A 22,616-nucleotide genomic window follows, 5' to 3' on the forward strand; every position below is an offset into this window, starting at 1 on the left:
TTTAACAGTTTTTGTATCAGAACAGCCACTCCTCTTCCTCCATATTTCAGAAGTTCCATGTAAACTCCTCCAGGTCCAGGTGATTTGCCACTCCTTCCTTCCTTTAGCAGGAGTTCCACTTCCCTAACAGAAACTTTTAAGCCTGAATCTTCTACACCAAAATCCTCCATTGTCTTGAACTCTTCCTGGTATTCTTTTAAAAGTCCTTCATTGTACTCCATCCAGTCTTTCAAAGATATTAATTGCAAACCAGCATTGTGTTTATTCTGTTTTCTCAAGTCTTTAAGGACCTTCCACGATTCCACTGATTGCTTGAAGCCCAATTTGCTATTAATAGTTGCACATTTCCTTTCCCATTCTTCATTTTTCGCTTCTACTACTAACTGATTGGCTATTTTCTTTTTTTCAACATAAATGTTCCTATATGCATTATTCCTATCACCCAGCCATTTCTGATATGCAAGTTTCTTTTCCTCTACAGCAGCTCTTACTTTCTCTGTAATCCAAATCTTTTTTGGTCCTTGGCTCTTCTTTTTGCCTAGGATTTCATGAGCTATTTTTTTAACAGTATTTTTTAAATATTCGTAGATTTCTTCAGTATTACCTTTTATCTCTATGTTAATTGCAGCATCCAGTCTCTGGGTGAAGTTGTTTCTAATGCTGTCGTCCTGGAGTAGGTCAATGTTAAATTGATCCACTTGTAGCATTTCTCCTTCCCTGCACTGTTGGTTGTCCACACACATTTTCTTAATCCAGTTCCACCTCAGTGTTGTTTTAACAAGAAAATGGTCAGATCCACATTCAGCTCCTCTATAAACTCTGACATCTTACAATACATATGTTCCTGAATGTTTTGAAATAATATAACTGATCTAATTTGTCTTGTCTCCTGTGACCAAGTATATTTATGGATATCCTTGTGTTGGAAAAATGTGTTGTTTATTCTCAAGTCGAACTGTTCACAAAGATTGCATTGTCTATCTCCGTTGTCATTCCTCTCTTTCTCTCCAAGTCTTCCAATAACTTTGCTATTTTGTTCAGTTCCTACTCTTGCATTGAAATCTCCCATTAGAAATATCTCTTTGCTCTTAGGAATTTTTTCTATTAGTTCTTTCAGATCCTCCCAAAATTCATCCTTCAGGGTATTGGCGGTCATTAGTCGGGGCATATATTCCCAAAATACATTTTTCTCTCCCGTACATTTTCAGTTCTAATGAGATCATTCTTTCATTAATAAATTGCCAGTTTTTGATATTGTGTCTCAATTTCCTTTTAACAGCAATAGAAACTCCTGCTGTTGCTCTTTCACTCTTATCAACTCCACTCCAAAAATGGTAGTATTCTCCCATTATTTCCTCTCCACATCCCTTTTTCTTTGTCTGTGATAGCACAATGATGTCTAACTTGAATTTTTGCAGTTTGTCCGAAAGAAAGTTTCTTTTAGTTTGAAAGGCCTTGAATATTCCAGCATCCCAAAATCATAGTCCTTTTCCGGTTGCCGAGTCATTTCCGAAAGTGCAGTCCATTTTCGTTTTCACTTGTAGGTCGTTTAGCATTTGTGTATTTTTTTCACTGAACGAGGAGCTAGCCTGTTGCAGCAACCCCCAACCTGGAGGGCCGGGGTATCTTTCTTAGTCTGGCCCCTACCCTTTGACCTGTCCGGCTTGGGAGGCCCTACCAGTAGCTAAGCTACTGTCGACTTAGCTCTCCGGGTCATCGGGACACGCAAGTCCCCCCACCGTGACAAGGTGGAGAATACCATCAGGGGAGAGGAACTATGTTGATATAAAATATTTTTATTGTCTACATATGAGGAACTCATTCCTGAAGTTATGCTGTATATATATTTTTTGAGACACCGTGCGTGCGTGCGTGCGTGCGTGTGTGTGTGTGTGTGTGAGTAATGACATTAAAAATAAAATAGATAAATAATAAAATAAATATGAAATAGTCATTAGAGGCAGTAAAATACACATCCTCTACATCAGGGGTGGCCAACGAGTCGATCGCAATCTACCAGTTGATCGCTAATTTAATTTTGGTCGATTACAACGACTTTTAAATATACAGTCATCCCTCGATTTGTGCACCTTGTGGAATGAAATTTTTGAGATGGTGGATCGTGGCACATTTTGAAGGAAGCAAGTAATTGCATCACAAATTAAGTTGGCCGCTCCTGCTCTATTTAACATAAACCTAACAATTAATCATAATAGGGAGGGAAGAGAAGGGATAACGAGACAGAAACAGTAGGAGAAAGCCTCCAAATAATTTAGAATATAATTTAAATCCAATTCAAATAAATGCATTTAAAAAAAATAATAATAATTTTTAATCCAATTCAAATAAATCTATTTTTAAAAATTTTAAATATAGAACTAATTGTATAACAATTTAGCGGTGTATTTTCATTTCTCCGAACTGGTACCTCACCCCTAGTAAGGTACCAGTTCGGAGAAATGTGAAATATCACCAAAAGAGACTAATCAAACTACTAAAACAAAACAAAAAAAAAAAAAAAATAGACTGACCATTATGCCCCATATCAACAGAGGACCACGAGGCCAATAATGGTCATGGAATTGTTGTACAGTGTATTTCAATTGCTAGACAAATTGTTGCATGGGCTAACCAATTGAAGGACTTATTCACCCCTCCTTTCTCCGATCGATCCACAAATGCAGTGGTTTTGCATAGCGGTGGTCCTTATGCAGCGAAAAATAAACAATAGAACAGATTAGCACTCCAGAGCAAAGCCACACTAACGAAATACTGAAAGCTTAACCAGCTTATATAGATACAGAAAATAGCAAATATATTTATAGATGGCAGTATAGGTGCAGCTTAAGCACGTCAAACCCACTACTACCATCTGATTTACATATGTATGAGTAATGATATTAAAAATAAAATAGATAAATAAGAAAATAAAATAAATATGAAGTAGTCATTAGAGGCAGTAAAATCCACATCCTCCACATGATACCCAATATATTACTGAAATTACATATCGAAAATTAATACAAATGCCCGTAGTATGGCAAAACTGTAGAGCGAAAATTTAACATAAGAGGCTTTCGGCTACTGTTTCTGTCTCGTTATCCCTTCTCTTCCCTCCCGATGTAGCATGTATTACAACCGGATTAAATCATATACATAATTTCAGTAATATATATATATATATATATAGAGAGAGAGAGAGAGAGAGAGAGAGAGAGAGTGTCAACAAGTTCAAATATCTAGGTTGCTGTATGAATGACAAAAATGAACCAGATATGGAAATAAAAACATGGATTGAAATGGCCAGGCAGTATTTTCTTAAAATGAGCTCTGCATTGTGCAATGGAATCTCCAACTTAGAATTCACTTGATGATATGTTGTTTGGTCAATTTTATTGTATGATGCCGAGATTTGGACAATGAAAACTAAAACCTTCAAGAAACTAGAAGCATTTGCATGAAAACAGCATTCTTGTCAAGCTCCAAGAAACAATTGATTTAAACATAAGTGGGTAAAGCACACTGTGTAAAAACTGAGTCTGTCATTTATCCTTGCCCTTAACATGCTCAAAGTTTTAGCCAAGCTTCTTGGAAGGCTTTTAGTTAATTTTGTTTTAGATAAAAGAGGGCTGTTGTAGTGAGGTCAATGTATTTTTGTTATTGGAGATATTATGATGCATCTCATTAAACATTAAGCATTTTTATGCAGTTGGTAACTGGAAGTTTCTGTCATTTTGGCTGTTGATGTCAGCATAAATTTAATAAACAGAAATTTAAACAGTTGCTTCTGAATTTTAAGAAGTATCAAAGACTTAGTAGCAATAAGAGCTTAATTGACGGTACTCACCTCAATTGATCTGCTTAGTTACATGGTAGTGAAGTGGAAATTAATTAAATGAAGGTTAAAATAAATAAAGATGGAATTGTTAAAATCTGTAATTAAAATTATCTCAAGGAAGAAGTGACCTCGTTCCTGGTTGTCATTTATAAAATATTAATATGAGAACTAAATGAAGCCAACAGTCACAATGAGTGAATTTCATGAAAAACGTCTTCGGTTGGCAAGATAGGAGAAAAGGAATTATGTATTTAAAGAATTCCTATGTTCCCATAATGCATATCAAGACGTGTGAACTTTACGTGCATAAGGTTCCAGACCGGTGAAAGGTTGATTGGAAGTTTTGTGTTTAGAACGTTAAATTTAGTGTTATGACGACACCATTCTATGAAAAGTGCCTCGTGTTGGAAGATTTTGTAACTAGATCCTAATTTAATAATTGCGATGGCTGAATTGATTAGGGGATTGTGGTTGTGAGAGCGCACGTGTTGTGCAAGTTTGAATTATTAGGTGCCTCCGTAGCCAGGTGGGCAGGAGCAGCACTGCATAGCACATGCTTCTTGATTAGACCGGGGTTCGAGCCCATGACCACCAAATACGGAGGATGCGGAAAGGTCAGGGAATGACCACCGCATATCCCCGGAGCAATATGGCCTTAGTTGCTAATGCTCCTAAAAAAAAAAACCAAATAACAAATAAAATAAAAATAAATAGTTCTGAAGCTATTACGAGATGTTGTACGTATTAAACATGGTCCCTAATTTATTATATAAAGAAAATTTTAACAATATGTCTATTGTTGTTGACACATGAATATCCAATAAGCGACATCAACAACGTTGATGTCGCTTATTGGATATTTGTGGCATCAACAGTATTTCCTAGCTATGAATTTCTCTGTAAGATATTGTAGTTTGGTGGATAAATCGTCCTGCGAAGAACTAAACTTAATGGCGTTGTAGATTTGATTGTAGAGAATGGACTTTTTTGTACTGAGTGGGTGATGCAATTGAAAATGTAAATATTTTCCTGTGTGTGTTTTCTACAATCAAATCTACAACACCATTAAGTTTAGTTCTTTGCAGGACGATTTCTTACAACATCTTACAAACTAAAATATCTAACAAAGAAATTCATACCCTTCAAATCTAATTCAACACAATTTCTGTTGCAAGAAATAATGTCAATAACCCACATAATCATAGCACCAACCAGAACAACAAACAAAACAGACGCATTGTTCTGCCCCTATCACAGCGGACTCGCCATACAGCTTCGCCAAGTGTTTGCCAATACAGACATAACATTAATATTTTCTTCATATAATAAATTAAGGACCATGTTTAGTACATATAGAGACACACGAATATCCATTAAGTGACATCAACAGTGTTATATATATAATTAAATGCCAATCCAATTGTAATGCGTGCTACATTGGGAGCACTACCACAAAATATGGCACCACAAAAACTTCCATTACACGTGCTTATTACCACCATAATAGCTTCAGACCTAATCAAGACGGCACCAAACTTACACAACACCTGCACTCTCACAACCACAATCCCCTAATTGATTCGGCCATCGCAATTATTAAATTAGGATCTAGTTACAAAATCTTCCATCACGAGGCGCTTGTCATAGAATGATGTTACCATAACACTAAATTTAACGTTCTAAACATGAAACTTCCAACAAACCTTTCACCAGTCTTTAACCTTATGCACGTAAAGTTCTCACGTCTCGAAAGGCATTATGGGAACATAGGAATTCTTTAAATACATAATTCCTTTTCTCCTATCATTGCCAACCAAAGACATTTTTCACAAAATTCATTCGTTGTGACTATTTGCTTCCTCTAGTTCTCATATTAATATTTTATAAATGACAACCAGGGATGAGGTAGAGCGCTTCTTCCTTGAGGAAATTTTAATTACAGGTTTTTAATTCTATCTTTATTTATTTTAATTTATTTTAGACTTCATTTAATTCATTTCTACTTCAATACTATGTAACTAAGCGGATCAATTGAGGTGAGTACCGTCAATTATGCTCTTATTGCTATTATTATTATTAAGTTGATTACATAAAGGTACATTAAGAAGCTCTATAAATCAGCGAAGTATCAAAGAATATCGTCATCATCATCATCAGCCATTTTCAATCCACTGCAGGATGAAGGCCTCTCCAGCAACTTTCCAGTTCCTTCTGTTTTGAGCACTGGCCATCCATTTACTACTCAAAAACTCATGAATTTCATCTATCCATCTCTGCCTTTGTCTTCCAGGTTTTCTTCTAGCTCCTCTTGGGTACCATTCTGTTATTTTCTTAGTCCATCTGTCATCATGTCTTCGAGCTATGTGTCCTGCCCAAGACCATTTTAGTTCTTTAGTTTTGATAAGAATGTCCTTTACTTGGGTTTGCTGCCTAATCCATGTGTTTCTCTTCTTATCTAACATTCTAATTCCCAATATAATTCGTTCCATTCTTCGCTGTGTAGTTCTTAGCTTCTCTTCCATTCTTTTGGTGAGTGCCCAAGTTTCACTTCCATAAGTCATGGTGGGGAGTATACATTGATTCATTATTTTACGTTTCAGACAAACTGGGATATTGCTCTTCAGTATGTGACTATATTTCCTGAATGCTATCCATCCAAAATTTATTCTTCTCTTGACTTCCAGCCATTTATCATTATTACAGCTAATAACTTGTCCCAGATAAGTATATGACTCCACCTTTTCAATTACTGCTCCTTCAATCATTATTTCCCTTTCCGTGGCATACTTGTTCATCATTACTTTTGTTTTAGCCATATTCATCTTTAGTCCAAAATCCTTACTAACTGTGCATAGCTGATTAAGATTTTCCTCTAATTCTTTGGGATCGTGGCTTATGACCACAATGTCATCTGCAAATCGTAAATGGTTTAGGTACTCTCCGTTCACATTGACTCCTTTCTGCGACCAGTCTAATCTTCTGAAAGCTTCCTCAAGGGCAGCAGTAAACAGCTTCGGAGATATTGTGTCTCCTTGTCGAACTCCTTTCTCGATTTTAAATTTGCTACTGTCTTTGTCTAGTCTAATAAAGGATGTAGCACTCTCATATATTTTCTTCAAAATCATAATATATGGAGTATCTATGCCTTGTCTTTGCAGTGCCCGAAACATTGCCTTATGCTGTATGGAGTCAAATGCCTTTTCATAATCCACAAATGCCAGGCATAATGGTGTTTTATATTCATTTGCTTTCTCCATTAGAGAATTTCCATCAAAGAATAAAGAGGCCTTTATTGCAAAGACTATTATATAACTTTATTGCAAGTTATTATATATAGTAGACTGTCGAAATAACGCACATTGATATCGGATGTATACATACAGCTTGGATGTCTTGCAGTGCCGCAAAACAAGTAAACAGCAAGTCACGTGATTACTGTATTTGTTTTCGTTCGCATTTTCAAATTGAATTCTGTACTGATATCATGGATTATACAGCTGTTTTACATTCAATGAAATTAAATGCAGTTAACGAAATTGCATTCTTAATCTCTGTTTCTTATTTGGCCTCATTATTTCTGCATTAAATACATTATAAATAAAACTTTCTAGATAACGGCACCTTGAATCAGCAGAAGTGCTGTTATTTCGAAAGTCTGCTGTAGTGTATATACAGGGTGTTTCAAAAGCGATGTTCAATTATTTAAAGGTGAACTGTACAGATTACAATATGCAAAAAAAAAAAGCCTAGTAAACATGGGTCCTTAAGTGAATCGTTTTCAAGATATTGCAAATTTATAGTTGGGATTCACCACTGACTTGTTCGTTTAGATTAAGTTATGCTCATTCTTTCCCTTTCCCCCTTCTCTCAATGCTCTGAGACACAGCAGGCATACTAGTACTTGTCAAAGGATGGTCAACATGAAAAGAGGTTACAGCAACGAAGAGTATGCGGACATGCACTTCGTGTATGGTAAAGCCAACGACAGTGCACTCGAGGCTGCAGGTTCGTACCAAGAAGCATTTCCCCACTGAAAGCAGCGCACTTCATCAGGGTACATCAACGTCTTAGAGAACATGGAGTACGAGCAGGTAGGCCCAGAAGCATAACACCTGATGTTTGGGAAAGGGTGTTAGAAAGAATAGAACAAAATCCAGGAATTTCGACAAGGCATGCTGCTCTGCAAGAGCGTCTACTGAGTCATAGCAGTTGTGCCCCGAATTTTACATTGCCAATTACTGTACCCCTACCACATCTGGCGTGTACAAGGTCTCAGCAATACAAACTACCCTCCCAGAGTGAACTTCTGCCAGTGGATGCAACAACAGTGTCCTGAACCCCCAATTTTTAAACGACATTTTGTTCACCGACGAATTTATGTTTACTCGTGATGGTATTTTTAATTTTCATAACTGTCATGTTTATTCCGACGAAAATCCTAATGCAATTCACAAGTCACGACATCAGCAATGTTTCTCGTTGAATGTCTGGGCAGGGCTACTAGGAGGCCATCTAATTGGACCACTCTTTCTGCCAAACAGGCTAACAGGAGAGCTGTACCTTCAGTTCCTGCAGAATGTTCTTCCAGACCTCCTTGATGTCTCGAAGAACATTCCACTTCAGCAACCCCAGAACATGTGGTTTATGCATGATGGTGCACCGGCACATTTTACTCGAGTTGTGACTCGGTATCTAACTAGAAGGTATGGTCAACGGTGGATAGGTAGAGGTGGGCCTTGTGGGGCCTCCCAGATCAGACTTAAATCCTATAGATTTTTGTATATGGGGTCATATAAAAAGCTTCGCGTACACTTGTGACATTAACACAGTTGAACAATTGCAACGTCGGGTTGAGTGAGCCTTTCAGCAAATCATAAATTGACCCAGGAATGCTGAGAGGATTTGCAACTCAATGCAGAGAAGACTACAAAACTCGATACTGATGCAAGGACAGCATTTTGAACACCTTATGTAACATCTGTAAAATTCTGTGATGTTGAAACCAAAATTAAAATTGTATTATCTGATGTTTAATAAAACTACCTGTAGCAAAGGATTCACAGCTCTTTGCTAAGCTAGTGCTTCCATAGTCAGTGGTGGATCTTAACAGAAAATGTGCATTATCTCGAAAATGGTTCATTTGTAGCCTAATGTTCACTGGGACTTTTTTGCTTATTTTAGTTTGTACTTTTCATCTTTAAATTATTGACCACCATTTTTGAAACACCCTGTATATTTTATATATTAATTTCAGTTTATAGTGTAAGCCACTAAAAATACTTCTAAAGAGAAGAATTTTTAGTGGCTTACACTATAAACTTTATCTTAGCATTTTATCCAATTTTTTGGTTATTTGAGTATGTTGTTATTGACAACCTTTCTAGAATTTATTATTTTATCATATCCTGCCCCAGCTGTGGTATTTAATATAGCAGTTATACTGGCTTCTTAAAAAAAAATGCTATGGGTAATTGAATTTGGTTTTTTTTTTTTGCTTTCTCTTATGTTTTTTACTTCTCCTGTGCAACTATTTTTAATAATATATATTTTGCCTATATTTATATATATTTGAATTTGCATAATCATGAATATGCAAATTCAACATTTGAATATTGCATAATCATGAATATGCAAATTAAACTTGAAAGTGAAATTATAATAAATGCACCAACATAATGAAAGAAATCAGTTATAAAAAAAAAAGTTCATTATAAAAAACCAAACGTTGGAATAAGTGACATTTGCATTACTGAGAGTGAGTATTATTTTATTTATTTATTTGTTTTACTTTTAGAATTTAACTGGATGTTAGATATCTTGGAGGAAAGTTAGATCGGAAAATTTCACCTTGCCATGGGCATGTGACCATAATGTTGCACTTATTCGCTTCATTTAATTTTCTGATTTTTTTATAGGATTTAATTTCTTATTTCCTGCATAGTTGCCAATCTCTGGATTAACAAAGGTGAATCTGAGTTTTTGACTTGATTCGATTCTTTCTTTTTTTCACTGTTGTGATATATTGTAGTTGGTACCAGAGTCCCCAGTGTTTGCAAAGATTTTACAGGGGCATAGAGTCTGGAAATGTAGTAGAACTGAATTAACTTTTTATTCTTGGAGTAGTAGAACCATAGTTATAGATTCTCCCTGCAAGCAGGAGAGGGAGAGACTGTCGGGGAGGTCAAAAGTCCAAAATATTGTCTGAATGATAGGGGGTTCTTCTTCAAACTAAATAGGTGATGGGGAATACAGTAGTGATAGCAGTTTTTGAAAAAAAAGATAGTTTGCAAAAAAGCAGTTTAATGGCTTATAGGGGGTGAGGAACACAGATATGTATAGTAATCGGTGAGGTATAGCAAAAAAAATAGCAGTCCGTGCAAAATGATGATACGAAGGTCATGCCCTGATGTGTAAAGGCACTTAGGGAGGATATCGTCCAGTCAAGGTCTAATTTGAAGGAAATGGGCAGTAAATATTGCATTTGCTGTCTCCCTTATTCTTCATGTATGGTAGCTGGCATTGCCTGACCCATACAAGTAAGCAGAAGGTAAGCATTTGAAAATCAGTGCAAAACCCAGTAACCAATTTAAAACACTGTGGTAGCACAGTTCAGGCAGAGTCTGTTGATATATAAAGCAAGATGCATAACTCAGTTAATGTAGAGAATTGAGCAATAATGTAGGAGCTGAACAACAATGTGTCTGCATTTATTAAAATTTTCACTTTCTGCCATTCTTTGACTTTCCTTAGGATCGGTTACAGCTCCTGTTGTGAATCATCATTCCTGACAACCAAGTTGTGCCTACTATTTCTGGATATTTGGGAGATACATGATACAGCCCATGTCGTTCTATGGCAAATGTCACTGTTTCGAACAATAAGAAGCAAGTAGGTCACTGCTCCAAACACTCAGTCAACAAAGTTGAAATTCACAGTGGCAAAAGAAATCAGTCAGGAACAGCATGGCAACTACACTCTGGTCAGTGATGATAGCAGTACAGTGATTAAGATTAAAAATAATTAACTTTAGGAGCAACATACAGTGAGAAGGAGTGGTCAGAAACAGCAGTACAGTATCAGGAACAGCATAACTATTTGACATAAAATTCAAAGAAAATGCTTAGTATTACAAGTAAACAGGAGCATAAAAAGAAAACGTGACTTCATATACTATGCCAGAAGAAAAATGCATAGGATGCACATAAATTATCAGAAGCCCAAAGTAGCTATAAATTAGCTTGCAATAAAGTCAAAGGCAGGCTAAAGAAGATTATTAGAATTCTCTGACAATGAATGGCAAAGACAAACAGCAAAGACTTCTTTACTTGTGTAAACACAGGAAGGAAGTGGGTGAATCACATTGGTCCACTAGTTATGAGTGGTTTAATGGTTGATGAACCTCCTAAGTTTTCTGACAAACTGAAAAGGTATTTTTGCATCTACATTCACCCATGAGGAATTTTTTAGGGATACAGAGACCAGAAATGTAACAGATTCTGATAGTTGGATGAACAGTTTTGTGATAACTGAGAAGAATATGGAAGAGAAAAAAAAAGGTACCCTGGGTGAATGTGAGCTATTCAATTATATTAAGGGAAGCATCAAAAGAGCAAATCTTTAGCCATACCTTTGGTGGTAAACCTTTAGCCATAACGAAGAGAGATCCTTGAATTTAGGAGTCTCTTCGTTACCATCTAGACAGGAATGCAATTATACTGCAGTCACAGCATGGATTTGTTAAGGGCCCTATGGTCTGACCACTCTGATTTGATAGTGTGACGCAGTGACAATGGAACTGGATGGAAAAAAACAATTTTGACATATATTTTGATTTCGGAAACGCATTCAGTACTGTAGCACATAAAAGACTACTATACAAATTGGAGCAGTATGGAATTTAGAGCAAGTTACTGCTATGGAGGCACCTCCGTAGCCAGGTGGACAGGAGCAGCAGTGCATAGCACACGCTTCTTGATTAGACCGGGATTAGAGCCCGTAACCACCAAATACAGAAGATGTGGAAAGGGCAGGGAATGACCACCGCATATCCCTGGAGCAATATGGCCTTAGTTGCTAATGCTCCTAAAAACCAAATAACAAACAACTGCTATGGATAAAGGGATGGTTGAGTAGGAGAAGACAAAGAGTGGTTATGATTGCCCCTGGCAGACATACAAAGGGTATGTCTGCCAGGGGCAAAGGTTGATGACGTTCTAGAGCGGATATCGTCTTTTAAGGTCACAAAAGGTGATATAGTTGTACACGTTGGCACTAATGATATTAAGAGTAGGAGACCGGTGGAATTACTTAACAAGTACAGGTCACTGTTGAAAAAAAGCCGTGAATTAGGGTTGAATTTGAAAGTGTCTGCAATTCTGCCCAGACACGATAGGAGGGAGTATATGATGAGAGCCCTGTTGATCAATTCGGCCCTGGAAAGATTGTGCAGGGCTCAAAGGGGTAGAATTTTTTTCAGCCTGGTCTGTACTTGTTAACAGGAGAGACTGCTTCTACAGGGATGGGATACACTTAAATAGAAAGGGTGCAAGAATGTTTGCTGATGCTATCGAGGCAGTGTTAGGTGGGTCGGAAAACTGCTAGATTGGGGGGATACAAGGACTAATAGATTAACAGTAGCCACTGGCAGAGGAGAAAGTGATTCTTGCACCTTCTATTGGAATGAGCAGCAGCCTGGAAAATAAGATGCAGGATATTACAGAGACTGCTGGGAATCATGGGGGTACAAGTAAACACATGGGTTGTGTTAGGGTGGCTAAGAGGAAGAGCAGGTGCATGTATACTTGCGTGTACACCAATGCTAGGAGTTTAGTAAATAAATTTGATGAATTTGAGTTATTGCTCAAAACGTCAAAGGCAGATATTGTTGGGATTTCAGAGATGTGGTGTCACACAGATATAAGGAATGCAGAACTGGAATTTGGGGAGTACAATGTCTACAGAAAGGATAGACAGGATAGGAAGGGAGGAGGGGTTATGCTATTAGTTAAGAAACACATAAAATCCAAGGAAGTGAAGCCAGTCGACATCACTGGACAGTGCAGTGTCGAGTCAGTTTGGTGTGACATAAGCATTGGGAGATCAAAATTGAGAGTAGGAGTGTGCTATAGGCCTAATGACTCTGATGAGTATAATAAGAAACTGTACAGAGAAATAGAGTGGGCCAGTAAATCAGAGAGTCTTATAATGGGGGATTTTAATTTCCCAGATATTGACTGGAATTTGGGGGCTGGTCACTCACACACTAGCAAGGCTTTTGTGGATTTATTGGATGATTGTTTTCTACATCAGCATGTTCGGGAGGCAACTAGAGGGATTAATACTCTTGATTTGATTATCAGTAGTGATTCTTCATGCATTAAGAATCTGCAGATAAATGAACCACTAGGTGGCAGTGATCACAGTGTTCTGAAGTGGGAGTTACTCAAAGAGGTAACTACCATTAGGGGTAAAGGGAAGGGGTATTGCTTTCGTATAGGCGACTACGATGGACTGAGACAGTATTTAAATTCTATACAGTGGGATCAACTGATGATGTTACCAACAGCAAATTCAAAATGGGAAGCATTCAAAGAACTTACCTTGCAAGCTACTAGGCTTTACATACCAACTAAAAAATATTGCTCAATGTTTAGGCTTAAGTGGATGTCAGATGAACTAATGAGGCATATGGCAGAGAAGAAAAATGCATGGGATACATACAAATTAACACGTGACACAGAAGCCTATGATAGATACATGTTGATCTGTAACCAAGTTACAAAGGAGGTTAGGCAGGCGAAGGCAGATTACGAGAGATCCTTGGCAAGGGATGCAAAGAAAAACAGCAAAGAGTTTTTTACTTATGTAAACTCTAGAAGGAAGGGGATGAATCAGATTGGTCCACTTGATATCGATGGGTCAACTGTTGATGACCCTGCTCAGGTAGCTAACAAACTAAATGAATATTTTGCATCAACATTCACACATGAGGAGTTATTCAGCGAGAGTAAGCTAGAGAATCTTCTAATAACTGAGAGTAAAGTGGAGGAGAAATTGTTGAAGATAAACACAAGAAAGGCACCTGGGGTGGATGGGATCTATCCAGTTATATTAAAGGAGGCAGCAAAGGAAGTAAGCAAACCCTTAGCCATAATTATGAGAGCTTCCTTGGACTCAGGGGAGGTACCCGTGGACTGGAGATGTGCAAATGTGACCCCAATTCACAATGGAGGATCAAAGGCTGACACAAGTAATTATAGACCTGTGAGTTTAACTTCTGTTCCCGGAAAATTAATGGAGGCACTTGGTAAAGAAGCACTGCAGGATCATCTAGACAAGACTTCAGTTATAGCTCGGACACAGCATGGTTTTGTTAAGGGGAAGTCTTGCCTGACCAATTTGATTGGATACTATGATGCAGTCACAAAAGAACTGGATGCAGGGAATAACTTTGATATTATATACTTGGATCTTAGAAAGGCTTTTGATACTGTTGCACATGGAAGACTGCTGCACAAATTGGAGCAGTGTGGCATTGGAGGCAAATTGCTGCTATGGATAAAGGGGTGGTTGAGGGGGAGAAGACAGAGTGGTAATCAATGGACACTGCTCATCGTGGACTAATGTTATTAGTGGAGTCCCTCAGGGTTCAGTATTGGGTCCTTTATTGTTCTCTGTATTTATAAATGATATTGATGATGGTATATCAAGCTTAATGTCCAAGTTTGCAGACGATACAAAGGTTGGCAGGGTTGTCAAGGACACTACTGACACTATGCTGCTGCAACGGGATCTGGAAAGGTTGAGCAGATGGGCTGAGAGGTGGCAAATGAAGTTTAACATTGACAAATGTAAAGTACTATATATGGGAAACAGCAACCCCAGAGCAGCGTATCAACTCTGTGGTACTACTGACAGTGGTAGAGAATGAAAGCGACCTGGGGGTGGTTGTGCAGCAGATATGAATTTCTCTGAGCAGTGCAGACGGGCTGCAAGAGTAGCTCATGGTGTATTGTCAATGATATATAGGAATTTTTCTAGCAGGGATAAGGAGGTGATTATTCCCTTGTATAAGGCAATGGTCAGGCCACACCTAGAGTACTGTATACAGGCCTGGAGGCCTCATTTCAAGAAGGATGTAGAGCTGCTGGAACGAGTACAGAGAAGAGCAACAAGATTAGTGAATGGAACAAAGGGGTGCTCTTACGAAGAAAGGCTTAAGTTTTGCGAATTACAGTGTCTGGGGACTAGGCACCAGCGAGGTGATCTGATAGAGGTGTGCAAAGCCTTGAATGGTTTGAGCATGCTCAATGCTGATGGGATCCTTCCTCTTGCTCAGAATAATCACCTGAGAGGGCATAAGTTCAAAGTGAGGAAAGACAGATGTAGGATAGATGTGCGGAAATTTGCCTTTAGCCAGCGTGTGGTTGGTAGGTGGAACAGACTTCCATCCCTTGTCGTGGAAGTTGATAGCCTAAATAAGTTTACGGCTCAGCTGGACAGGTATTTCGAACGAACAGAGGGGTGAAGTGGAAGTGGTTATTTTTTATTTATTTATTTTACTTTATTTTTTTTTTTGGCTGATGCTGCATAAGCTTGCTTTCTTGCATCAAATGTCTCTACTAATGCTAAATGTTAATGCTAATGAATGGGCACTGCTCTTCTTGGACTAATGTTGTTTTCAGTATTTATTAATGAAGAAGATGTTTCAGCTCTAATGCCTGTTTGCAAGTCATATGAAGGTGGGTAGAATTGTTGAAGATAGTAGTGAGGGTATGCTATTCTTAGTCCATCTGCCTAGTTTATCTAGATAAATTAGGCAGATGGACTAAGAAGTGAATAGTGAAGTTTAACATTAAACATTAACACATGCATATGTATCAATGTTAAACTTCATTATTCACTGGGATTACTGCATATAGGTAGCAGTAATCCCAGATTAATAATTTAAGTGTGTGGTACCACAATCAGGATAGATGAGAAAGATTGGGTGGAGGTAATTGTGAAAGTTGGCTGCCACTTCTCATGGTTATGGGGAATATACCATTTCTCTATAACCACCCCGTGGGGTTTTGTCAGTGATATATATATGAATTTTGACAGCAGGGATAAGGGGGTGCTTATTTCATTGTATAAGCCAATGGTTAGGCCAAACCTTGAGTACTAAAATGAGGCCTCCAGGCCGGTGTGCATACCGGCCCGGAGGCCTCATTTTAGTAAGGATGTATGGCCACATTTTAGTAAGGAGCTGCTGGAACGAGTACTGAGAAGGGCAACAAAATTGGTGAGGGTGAACATAAGTGTGCTCTTACCAAAAAAGGCTCAAGTTTTGCAAATTGCAGCATCTAGAGACTAGGCACCTGCGAGGTGATCTGATTGAGGTGTAAAAGTAGTACTTGATTTTACGAGTTGATTCGTTCCTAGTGCACGCTCGCAAAACGAAATCTCGTAAAGTGGGAATTAATTTCTCATAGTCATAATGTTAAAAATAGGGATTACGTTATCAAGAATGAAATTAGTTGGCTAATTAGTTTATGTTTAAACAGTAATTGATTTATCCAAAGAAATGAAAACGTAGCCTGTAATATCAAGCAAATTATAATAATAGAGAAATTATTTATGACTTACAAATGTTAAAGAATGTTTATTCTTCATCATCATCGACTAAATGCACACTCGTTGATCAGTCATCATTGGCTCGGCACTCGTTGGTTTGTTGCACAAGGAGTTGTCTTTTTTAACAGAACGCACGAATTGCAACTAACACGATTTTCACGGAGTAACAAGTTTACGAAGCTAAAAAAAAAAAAAAAAAAAAAAAAAAGGAATGTAGAGAAGATTCTGAAAATTTGTTTTTTATACGATTGAAGATTTCAGTAAAGGGCAAACACATTTCACCATAATAACGTAAAAACCCACACAATTCCAGCTATTAGTATTTTCACAAATGCAATGACATCGAGTTTACTACCCGTTTATAATTGCTTGCAGTAACCGAAAAGCCCAATAAACTGGAAAGTGCAAATTGTTTTTATTGTTTTATGGTCGTGACTTCAGAAATGTGCTTTAGAAAAATATCACAAAGCTGTTCAAAATTGGTTCTCATAACATAAAGTGTAGTACGTTTAATGATTTGAATTGTAACTGATACAATTTACACTATAAAAATTATCTTTTAGGGAGTTATGCAGCGAAAATTTGAACTTCCGAGGTCATGGAATGAATTACCAACATTCTTTTTTTTTCAATTAATGTTCATATTTTCAATTTTGTTTATGCTTGAAAAAAAAAAAAAAAAAAAACTCAAAGCGAGAACTGTCTGTATTCAGATGTTATGGTGATATATATTGATGTTTGGCCTGATAGCAGTCAACAACTGAAATGCAATCCTTTCAGAATTCACAAGCATTACCGTGCTTTGAAGAAGTGGTGCTGGTGAGTTCCTTGTCTTCATTTTAGTTCATCATTTATTTAAGAAGTGGTTCTTGTCCTGTTGGTGGTAACTGCACTGCTGTGTGTGAATGTTGTTGCATTTCTCCTATTTTATTTTTAGGATATAACTTTTACACTGGTATATTTTAAAGGTCTGGTGGAAAAATTATTTCCATTTTATTTCCTTGTTAAAACTAGTGTTCTTATTTTTTGTGTGGCAGTTAGATTATTTTAGATTTTTCTGTAAAAGTATTATAATATATTATGTTATAAACTTTTTCAGCTCATTCAGATTACGATAAATACCAATTATTTAGAAGATGCAAGTATCTTTTTAGAAGAATTTATTTCTGCTATTACAGGGTAAGCTATCAAGTTTTACATAATATATCTGTTTTCAATCTAGCTTGAAAACTACTTTTAAAGTAGATGTAAATCAAGTACAGTGAACCAGCTTTTAAACCCATCAACATGGTTTTCCTTGGAAATTTCCAGAAATCTTAATGTCTTTTTGGGAATCTCTGTGTTTATTGCTGATATCTGTCAAGTTTATATTACTTTTCAAATGTAGACCAAATGAATTTGTAGATTTGGGCTAAAAATATTAAGTGACTGGTCCTGCTCATGTAATCCAATATGTGATTTCCTTTTAGCCTGTTGAATGGAAATGCACTTGCAATTTTCTGTTGTTTTGTGCCCTTGTATACCAGTTAATTTTTTCTAACATATTTTAGTTTTCCTCATTATTTGCCCTGAAAAATGCTGCTTATTTGCAGAAGGGCCTATTGTTGATGAATTTGGGTACTAGGGAAGAAGTATTTATGAATTATTTGAATTATTTATGAATTATTCTTATATGTTTATATAAGAGAATCAAACTTTCTAACATGAAATTTTCATCAGTGCAGAACAAAAAAAATATTAAGTCAATATTTTTTATATAAATATGTATTATATAATATCTATGTAGATACACCATAGTTAATCCATAAAATTAAACTACATTTGTAGTATAAAGGCATTGTTTTAATTATCTCATATTGTGGCTACCTTCATAATGAGATACCAGGTATTGCACTACTTTGAATAATAATACTTCTCTAGCAGAGAAGACTACTGTTATTTATTCTCAGTGGGCACCACCACCACCCAGACGTATCATTTCAAAGCTTGTTGGCCTTTCATCGGTGGGTGGGCAGGTACCCTGGCATCTCTCGTATTGTGGAATTAACTTCACAACTGTGATGGCATGTTTGCATTATCAGGGTAACTGCCCACCCACCAATGAAAGACCAACAAACTTGGAAACGGTGCCATCTGGGTGGTGGTGCCCACTGAAAATAAGTAACCATAGTCTTTTGTACTAGAGAAGTGTTATTATTCGAAGTAGTGCAATACTTGGTATCTCGTTGTGAAGGTAGCCACAATATGAGATATAATTGAAACGATGCTGTTACACAACATATGTAGTTTAATTTTATGGGTTAACTATGGTGTATCTCCACCGATATTATATAGTTAATTTTAACTCATATGGAATTATACCTTGTGCATTTAGTCTTTAAATAAATATTTATTAATATTAAATTGTTAAATAAATTAATGTAACATTCTAGGGATTAATAGCCTATAAACTATATTCTATAAATATTGTAATCCTTTTCTTACTATCTGTGGCGATAAGACTGCTGTGTGAACAATACTTATTTTTACACTTCATTGATAATTATGAATAAAATGGCAATAAAAACTACACCGAAATATTTTTCGATATTTACACATTCTTTGTTGATTTCCAACACTCAAAAAAGAAACCTCTATGTGACATTTTAGGATACAGGTAGTTCTCAACTTTGAGTTAATTCGTTCCTAGCATGCATTCGTAAAGCAAAAACTCGTAAAGCAGGAATTTATTTCCCATAGACATAATGTAAAAATAAGGGTTATGTTATCAACAATGAAATTAGTTAGCTAATTAGTTTGTTTAAACAATGATTGATCATTGTTGGTTTAAACAATTTATCCAAAGAAATGGAAATGTAGCCTGTAAAATCAAGCAAGTTATAATAATAGAGAAATTATTTATGACTTACAAATGTTAAAGAATGTTTGTTCTTCATCATCGACTAAATGCACACTTGTTGATCACTCATTATTGGCTCAGCACTCATTGGTTTGTTGCACAAGGAGTCGTCGTCTTCAGAAATGCTTCAAGGCGTTTATTTCCAAGATAATCTTCTCTTTTCTTTTAAATTTCATTACCATGCATAAGCATTTTTTAATGGAACGCACAAATTGCAACTAATATGATTTGCGCGGAGTAACAAGTTTACGAAGCTTTAAAAAAAGGAATGAAGAGAAGATTCTGAAAATTTATTCATGTTTTTTTATACAATTGAAGATTTCAGTAAAGGGCAAACACATTTTGCCATAATAACGTAAAAGCTCACAATTCCAGCTATCGATATTTTCACAAATGCAGTAACATTGAGTTTAGTGCCCATTTATAATTGCTTGCAGCAACAGAAAAGCCCAATAAACTGGTAAGTGCAAATTGTTTTTATTGTTTTATGGTCATAACATCCAGAAATGTGCTTTAGAAAAATATCACAAAGCTGTTCAAAATTGGTTCTCATAACATAGGATAACGATGAAAGTGTAGTGCATTTAATGATTTGAATTGGTAACTAATAAAATTTACACTATAAAAATGACCTTTTAGGGAGGAATACAGCAAAAATATACAGGGGCTTAGAGGGGGAACAGGTATCCTGTGTGTTATCAGACACTCAGTCCAAAACACTGATTGATCCAATATCTTTCTATTACAGAAGATTTAGGAGAAGTCCAGTTGGCCTGCCTCCCTAAAATCCACTCATGCACACCTCGATGGTAAGCCCTGTTATGTCACTTAGGTGGCAACGAACATGTAGAGTTGTTCTCTTCAAGATGCCTGGTCAGCGTGAAGAGGAAAAGACCAAAATCTCCAGCATATGACAGCACGACAAAACAAATGGCCCTCAGTCCCCAGCGGCTTTCACTCTCCCTCTTATGGCAGCGAGAGGATCAGAGTGGAAGCAGTTGCCGACCGGGCTAGCTGGGTGGGTAAAGTGCCTGCCTGGCAACCCAAAGGTCATGGTTTCGAATCCCGCCTTGGGCTTGGATCAAAGTACAGCAAAAACCTTGGGAGGTGCATTATGGCCACAGAAGCCGATGCGCCAACAACTACAAAAAAAAAAGTGGAAGCAGAGCTCTGGGTACGACCAGGCTGCCATGTACGGAAACTGAACTTGGCCTGTTACAATGTATTGATCACTCATCGGTGAAGACAGGATATTAGAGCTGGAAAAGGAATTAGAAAATGTGAATTGGAATATCATCGGTTTGGCTGAAACAAGAAGAAATGAATCACTTATAAGTTTATCAAGTGGAAATCTGCTGTACACCAATGGAAACAATGAAAGGAGAGAAGGTGCAGTTGGGTTTCTGGTCCATAAAGATTTAAAAAACAACATTTTGGAATTCACAAGTACATCACCAAAGGTGTCAAGACTAATACTCAAGATTTCTAAGAGGTACAAGCTAAAGGTTATAATGATTTATGCACCAACATCGAGCCACAATGAAGAAGAGGTTGAAGAAATGTACACCGGAATTGAGTCTTCTAGATGAGCAGAAAACCCACTACACTATTATTATGGGAGACTTCAATGCTAAGGTTGGAAAAAGACAAAACAGCGCAGAAAGGAGAACTATAGGAAATTTTGAAATTGGTTAAAGAAATGAAAGAGGCAAAAGACTTGTGGAATTTGCAGAATCTCAAGGATTGTCAGTAATGAACACTTTTTTTTCAAGAAAAGGGTGAACAGAAAGTGGACACGGAAGAGTCCAAATGGATTAACAACTAATGAAATTGACTTCATCCTCACTAACAGAAGATATATTGTGAATGATGTTACTGTCCTGAATAAGGTAAATGTTGGAAGTGATCACAGCATGGTAAAATGTACACTTGATATAGATGTAGGAAAGGAAAGGAAAAAACTAACTCGAGTAAATAATACAAAGGTCTTTGAGATAACAGAAGAGGAAAAAAAGCAGTATGTACTGGAACTTAAGAACAAGTTCGAGCTTCTGCAGACTGCTCAGGACCAAAATGTCGACGAAGAATATTAAAACTTTCTGAAAGTGATAAAGCCCAAGAAACATATAGGGAAAAAGAAATCCAAAAAAGAAAAAATTAGTCAAGAAACACTTGTTATGATGAACCAAAGGCGAAAAATTAAGAGCAAGATTAACACTGATAAGGAGAAAATTGAGTATACTGAGTTATGCAAAGCCATTAGAAAGAGAGGCAGAGAGGATATATGAAGATTTAACACAAGAAAAGTAGAACAAGCATTAAGGAAAAACAAAGGACTGAAATCAGCAGCCATGAGCAGTAATACAGATAGACAAATGATACTGAAACTGAAGAATAGCGATGGTTTACTTATAACAGCAGAGAAGGCTTAATTAAAATAGCAGAAGACTACCATAGAGAATTATACAAGGAGCAAGGGAATGACGAGTGGGGAAGATGGATTGCAAATTAGCAACACATACGACATACCCGATATTCTTCCTGATGAGGTAGAACATGCGTTGAAGAAAATGAAGAATCAGAAAGCCCAGGGGGAAGATGAAGTTACTGTAGAGTTAAAATTGGGAGGAAGAGACATAACACAAAAACTGGCAAGGCTCTTCACAAAGTGCGTTAGAAAAGGTTTGACACCTAAGCAGTGGAATAATGCAATCATAGTTTTGCTGCATAAGAAAGGAGATAAAAATTAGATAGTAGATGACTTTCATCAACTGGTGAAATACCACCACTTTGCTTGCTTATTGGAAGTTTGAAGTGGCGAAACTCATGTTTAGTCTCTAGAAAAAAGTTTCCGGCATCCCCCTTCCCCATACTTTTCCTTCAACCCATGTACAGTACTAAGTACTATAGGTTTTGATACTTTTCGTGTTTGGGGTTTTCATAAAAAAAAAAAAAAAAAAAAAAAAAAAATCAGAAATTGGAAATTATAGACCAATTATTATTCCACATCTACATGTTCTCAAGGGTCATTACTAACAGAATCGAAAGAATACTTAATGAGAATCAACCGAAAGAGCAAGCTGGCTTTAGAACAGGATTCTTAACTATGGATCACCTTCACGTAATATCACAGCTTGAAATATAACCATACAAATAATTTAGAATGAGAGTTAAAATAAAATAATGCCAGCAGTATGGCAAGACAAGAGTGAAAATGGTTGAAATTAAACCTAAATCAAACTTAAGGATCAAACCAAACAGGGA

General features: G+C 36.8%; 1 protein-coding gene across 2 annotated transcripts in view; it reads left to right on the top strand.

The window, feature by feature from the left end:
* Sec15 (exocyst complex component Sec15) overlaps nucleotides 1–22,616 on the top strand; it is a 654,019-nt gene that overhangs the window by 338,129 nt on the left and 293,274 nt on the right. For both annotated transcript variants that reach the window (XR_016546976.1, XM_090374206.1), the window contains exon 13: nucleotides 17,553–17,632. Coding sequence is in view for 1 of the 2 variants with exons in the window: in XM_090374206.1 (XP_090230332.1) it covers nucleotides 17,553–17,632 (80 nt within the window). In the remaining variant the exon portion in view is untranslated. The remainder of the gene's footprint in view (nucleotides 1–17,552; nucleotides 17,633–22,616) is intronic.

The sequence above is a fragment of the Mastigoproctus giganteus genome, chromosome 5, assembly GCF_048544385.1.
Source record: "Mastigoproctus giganteus isolate SK-2022 chromosome 5, ASM4854438v1, whole genome shotgun sequence".
In the NCBI taxonomy this organism is placed as follows: Eukaryota; Metazoa; Arthropoda; class Arachnida; order Uropygi; family Thelyphonidae; genus Mastigoproctus; species Mastigoproctus giganteus.